The sequence below is a fragment of the Mycetomoellerius zeteki genome, unplaced genomic scaffold, assembly GCF_001594055.1.
Source record: "Mycetomoellerius zeteki isolate Tzet28-1 unplaced genomic scaffold, Tzet1.0 scaffold73, whole genome shotgun sequence".
Taxonomy (NCBI): Eukaryota; Metazoa; Arthropoda; class Insecta; order Hymenoptera; family Formicidae; genus Mycetomoellerius; species Mycetomoellerius zeteki.
In genome coordinates, this window is record NW_017257753.1 from 3281081 (window position 1) to 3287427 (window position 6347).

Genomic DNA, 6347 nt, shown 5'->3' on the forward strand with positions numbered 1-6347 from the left:
TCTCTCTCGATTCCAATTAACTCATTAAATAATATCTTTGTTTTATTATTTATGTGGATTATTAATTTTTGATAATTCATTTGACGTGAGCAGAAAGATTAGAGACGATAATTAATCATCTGAAATTTAAAGGCTCAATCATTCTAAATATTATTATGAAGTTTATTGTTTAATGGAAGCATTGATACTTTTTATATACATTCCATAGATATTCTTTATTATGTGCTACAAATTACTTTTACATGCTTTGTAGAAGTCTACATGTCCGTCTGCAAATAAATTATCGATGTCGATAGTAGTATTAATATATTTCTCAAATTCAGGATTCATACTATAATTCACCGGTATTTTTTTAACGGTACTCTTCTTTGGAATAGGCACAGCAGGCTTAAACGCTACACCTGCAGGATCATATTCCGTGTAGAGCTCCTGTGGTGATCTAAAATTAATAAAACGGATGATATATGTACAGGGTGTTAGTTAAGCATGTTGCCATACTCAACAGAGCAATTCTTTGGTTTATTTCAAGTAAAAAAGTCCATATAAACATGTGTCCTAAACGGCTTAGTTTCCGAAATACAGGTGAATATTTTACAAATCGCCATATGGCATCGAAAACTAGAAGCTTCAACCTAAATTCCTATATCCTATAAGTATCCTATAAGTTACATTTGGTTGCGTATAGTTTTGGGCAGAAGGCGGCCGAATTGACGTGGAATGACCCATATATATATTATACAGAAAGATTCAACTATTTATAAGTCTGATTTTTTTAGATAAACTTTTCTATATAATTTATCTTTTTTTCTATCATGAAAAGAAAAAGAAAAAAAATGAACCATGCAAGAAGTTCAGCTAAAAAGAACAGACCTCATATTTAATAATGATATATATGATAGATATATTTAATAAATTTATCATAATTATTAGAGAAAATCGGTACTTACAACTTCGCAATTTCGGCAGTCAAACTACCTTCACCGCTCGTAGGTGTGGTATACGCTATATTTTTAGCGAGTTGTTGTACTACACTATGATAATGACGCTGTAAGAACAATTATGTTATCTGTTGTTCTATTATCTTTAAACAAAAAAGTATCATATTCAAGGTAGTACCTGTAAAGCAACGAGCTCGTACAACGCTGTACAATGAGCATTGCAATAATCAGGTTTCTCAATTTCGACTTGATAATGACTATCACCGATGCAGTCAGTATCCAATAAAACGTGAGCTGCTTTCCCAAGCTGCATCACTTGCTTGATAATACCAAGAGTTCCCAATGTCGCATTATGTTGCAACTGTAATGCCAATGTGCTTATTCTCTTTACAAAGGCTATCATACGGGTCTGCGTGATTCTTCTTCTCTGATGAATGAGAATCTGCAGCAACGTCTGCAGCACGCTCTCAGTTTCCGAGTGCGTTCTCCCGCAATGAACTTTCAATATATTTTTATATAAATGCACATAAAATCTATATAATAAAAAATATGTTGTATAATTTTATGTGAATGAAATATGTACTCATAATAATATGTAATTTATTCCATAAAATATATAGAGTACTAAGAGAAAAGAAGAAAATTATGTACAGACCTATATGGATCTATATTCAACGCTACAGCTTGTCCAGATAATATTGTAAATATACATTGAACACAGTGCAGTTGCTCTCTTAATCCCAAATTACCTCCCTCTATTAATCTATCTATGGCGCCTACTAAATCTTGGTAAAAATTGATATTGATACAGTGTGCAAATCTGGAATGCATAAGACATTATAGTAAAATATAAATAAGATATAAAATAATAATACATAAATTGCATTACTTGGCCAATCCTTCTAGACACACAGATAATACTTTGCTATTGGGAGCTTGTTTTAGAATTCTAAAGTATATAGTAAATACTACGCTCGTTATTTCCGTGAGGATCTTATGCTTTGCTTGTTTATTTTCCTCGCCCTTCGTCTCAAGCATTTCTTTCTCTATTTGTTCTAGTTTCTTGTTCTTTTTCCTCTCCCGTTTGCTTAATGCGAGAATCCTTTGTTTATGAGACATGAGCTTCTTTTGTTTCGTTTCATCCTCCTTTTCCTTGTCCAAATTAATATCTTTGATGCGAAGAACTAGTAACACAGATATCACCTCAGAATGTACAGAGTGTTTTCTTGACTTGATATATTGATTTAATTTTCGAACTATCTGAAATTTTATTAGTGCAATAAATATGTTATAACTTCGTAATTACAAATGTATAAAGACACAAAATACTATAATAAAAAAAATTCCTATTATAACTTACTGTGAGAGATAGCTGGCCACGTTTGTCTTCTTTAAATATTTGGGAAATACATTGTGCAACTTTTTCTCTTACGCTGCTCCGTTTGTTATCCAACAAAGGAAGAACGTAATTAGCTATATTAACGGAGAAATTAAAATATGGATGGACGGCGAGAAGCTCGCACATACATGATACAGCTGTCTCGCCCAATTGCATTGCTTGTTCATTTACCGACTGCATGTTCCCATTTTTTGTTCTCAAAATCTTAGATATCTTTTCAAGTCTCTGCAAATAACTTTTGTAATTCTTCAATAGAATGGCTTCATGTTTCTGCAGTGCAAGAGTATCCTTTTTCACTAAAGCCATACATAAAATTAATTAGAATTTATTAATAAAACGTATATCATGTAATTTTTTCTTTGTATGTTTTATATACATACATTTCACTCCTTCCTGAGAAATTTCCTGGATACTATATGATGGTAGCAAATCTTTAAAAACTTCTAAAAGAGATATCATCGCCAGTTTCCTAATTGTGATATAAACTTCTGATGTTTGTTTATCCATCATTTTTAGCAATACATTGAAATTTTCAGACTTGAGTTCTGGATTTTCCAATATGCCACTCGAAAGTATACCTATTTTAAAACGCTTGGCTTTCAATATTTCTTCGCGACACGCGAGTAGTTCAACAATAGACACTGGTTTATCAGTTACTTGCAAATTGTTCTGAAAAACATTACAATAAATAATATATTCTATATTAGATTTCTAAAATGCTAGAATACATAATTTAAATCTTACATGTATATCTATGTCAATTTCCATATCATTATTTTCTTGCTGATTATCTTCTTTATTTTCTTCTTGGTTTTCGTTAATATCTTCATTTTCTTCTTCATTTAAAATTGTATTATCTTCTTCAATAATACGTTTTTCTATAACACCATCATGTGTTTTTATGGGGAGTAACATGCGAATTGACTTTCCTCCTGTCTCTTCCACAATTTTCGAGACGTTATTCTCATATAGTTCTTCTAACGGCTGATCATTTTCAATCTTTTTTCTTTTTCTCACGCTTAAATCTTTGTCTGCTCTAAAATCAAGAACAATGATGTACATATACATATATATACATATATATATATAATATGGTATATAAAAGATCTTATAACATTATAAAGTATACTATCATACTCATTTAAACGAATTTGTTTCAATAAGCTGTAAGATTTATTAGATATGGCATTTTTTAAGAAATTTAAATCATCTTCTTCAACCATGTCTATTAAATCACTTCCATGATCACTCTCCTCTTCCTCTTCTGGTTTATTTGGGCAAGGTGGTGCTGATTTCTGAGGCTGTTTCTTTGATGGTTTATGTCGTCGAGTTTTAAGTTTTCCTTGCTTCGAAAGTTTTGTCTTTATCTGATTGTTTCTTTTAATTTTACTGATTTTCAGCTTTTTTAGTTTCTGTAAAATAATGATATTAATATTACATAACTTAATATTACAAAACACTGTACATACAAAATTAATAAAATTAATAAAATTCAAATATAAATTTATAAAAGAATATAATTATTTTTTCAATTAAAAAAAATTAACATAACTAACATAACAAAATTAACACAACTAAATAACTGTATATACATATAAATTAATAAGTAAATAATTATATAATATTCTTGAAAAAAAAATACACTAAAAATAAATCATATATTTAAAAATAAGTAAAATCTTAATTTCATATTCGTAAAATTAAAATAAAATTTTTAGGTTAAATACGAATTGCCCATTAAATTAAGATATTGAAAAATTTTTAACTTACCCCCATATTTAAAATGTAACTTAACTAAATTATTGTTTTCAACTTAAATTTAGTTTCTATAACCACACATTAACAAAATTATATCACATAATCCGTAATCCAAATGCCAAATGTGGACAAATGCATAGAAATCCACCACGTGTGACGTGCCGACAACATCAACATACGTAATCGTACCGGTTCCCGGTTCGTACTATCAGGGGTGCGTTCCAAAACTCGACTCTATCAACTCCGAATATCTTTTATCCTTGTTCTTTATCGAATATTGAAGACAGTTGAACAAGGATAAAAGATACTCGGAGTTAATAGAATCGAGTATTGGAACGCACCCCTGAGGGAAACCTGGAGTGCGTTCTAAAACTCGACTGTATCAACTCCGAGTATCTTTTATCCTTGTTCTTTACCGAATATTGAAGACAGTTGAACAAAGATAAAAGATACTCGGAGTTAATAGAATCGAGTATTGGAACGCACCCCTGAGAACGGACATCCTAGCCTTTTTCGTGTACCAAACCTCATAGGGTAATGTCCACGTTTTTGTGGTTCTTTTCTGTACTATTATGTGGATTGGACAATGACGAATAATCAACTTTGATTGTTCGTCGTTGTTCCTTGTCTAACCCACGTAATAACATGGAAAAAAATGTGGATGTCACAAAACGTGGACATTACCCTACGAGGAATAATTTAATATGATTTTTACAGTCTTTTTGCAGAATTTGAATTGCGTAGTTTTTCTTTTTTTAAAAGCTAAATCGAACAAATATCTTTTACAATTTGAATTAATCATTAACAACTTAAAATCTGCAAAATATTTATTTATTAATATTATAATCGCAGTAAGACTGATATATCCTATCAAAACGGTAAGAACATTATAATGCATGATAGTAAAAAAAATAAAAAATTATTTACTCGAAAATCTTCGCGAGCTAAATCATATTATACAATAGAATACAAAATTAGAACTATTATAGCCCAGCTGTTGATGTTTGCTGATAATTTATTAATATAATATAATCATAAAATGTGGATTCAGACGTTTCGATAAATGTGGTTCTTTTCATTGAATAAATTAATGACTAATTAAAATGCTAAATCATAGATTTGGTGCTATTACTTTTATTTACTATTTTCATTCGTGCGTTATTTTTATTAATTTTCTTCGATCTCAAAATATTTTTTCTTAACAAAACCATGTGGCCACGAATTTTCGAGTTTAAACGAATTAAAAAAAATATGCACGAATGAAGTTTTAATGATAATTCAAAGATAACAAAACCACGTTCGTCAGTTAGTTTCATTTTAATAAATTTTTAATTTAAAAGTTATTTACGAAAGAGCATGCGATCTAAAATATTGCTATAAGAAAAGCGATTTTTTTTTGTCTTAAAAAAAATTTATTCTAAATCGATTAAAGATTCATTCATTAAAATAAATGAAGAAAAACAAAATCTATAATATAAGCAATGTCATAAAACAAAATAATAATAATTGTGATATCTTTTATAGCATAGTGTACGATAAATTAAATACTATATACATTAGTCATGTATTTAGATACAGTGAAAATATACAGCATTTGTAATAATAGAATCTGGTTCGATAAATGGTGTAAAAGTGTGTACTCGAACACATTTATGAGTGAAGTCTTCAATGCAAGATTTGGAAGAATACAAAATGATACAAAAGATGACACTATAAATTTGAAATATACTTTTGTTTATTTTGTTGTAAATTACATCAAGCATTGTATGGACTTATGTAACATATACTCAATATAAATTTTATATTTAATCGTTTAACAAATGTACTGTTTAATTTTCCTCTGAAATAATTTATAAAACAATCATGTATTTATTAAAATAATGGCTTCTATACATACAAAATGTGACAACGCTTGCCGCGTCTTGTCTGCAGGAATTATAATGCTTTTTAATCAACTGAACAAGATTTTAATATTCGTAATAACCCGGGAAAAATTCCATATATAATTATATTTAATTATGTAAAATTCCATAAAATTATATATAATTATATAAAAAATTGACATGTTTCATGTATATAATGATATATAATTTATATATAAAATATGTCCATATACATATATAACACTTTTTCCCGGGAATAGAAATTCAATATGCTAATATAAATGAGTTTATACGTATAGTTATTAAGTAAAAAAAAAAATTACTTTATATATTATTTTATATACAGGGTGTTTCCAAATTAAATCGCAA

General features: G+C 28.8%; 1 protein-coding gene across 1 annotated transcript; it reads right to left on the bottom strand.

The window, feature by feature from the left end:
* Positions 1-219: 219 nt before the first annotated feature.
* Positions 220-4275, bottom strand: Noc3 (Nucleolar complex protein 3). Its single transcript, XM_018458417.1, has 10 exons — positions 4108-4275; positions 3475-3749; positions 3082-3373; positions 2718-3006; positions 2299-2633; positions 1828-2198; positions 1594-1758; positions 1117-1471; positions 948-1045; positions 220-439 (listed from the first exon to the last, which is right to left on the bottom strand). The coding sequence occupies exons 1-10, from the start codon at positions 4111-4113 to the stop codon at positions 226-228; spliced, it is 2400 nt and encodes a 799-aa protein (XP_018313919.1). The 5' UTR covers positions 4114-4275; the 3' UTR covers positions 220-225.
* Between the last annotated feature and the right edge of the window lie 2072 nt (positions 4276-6347).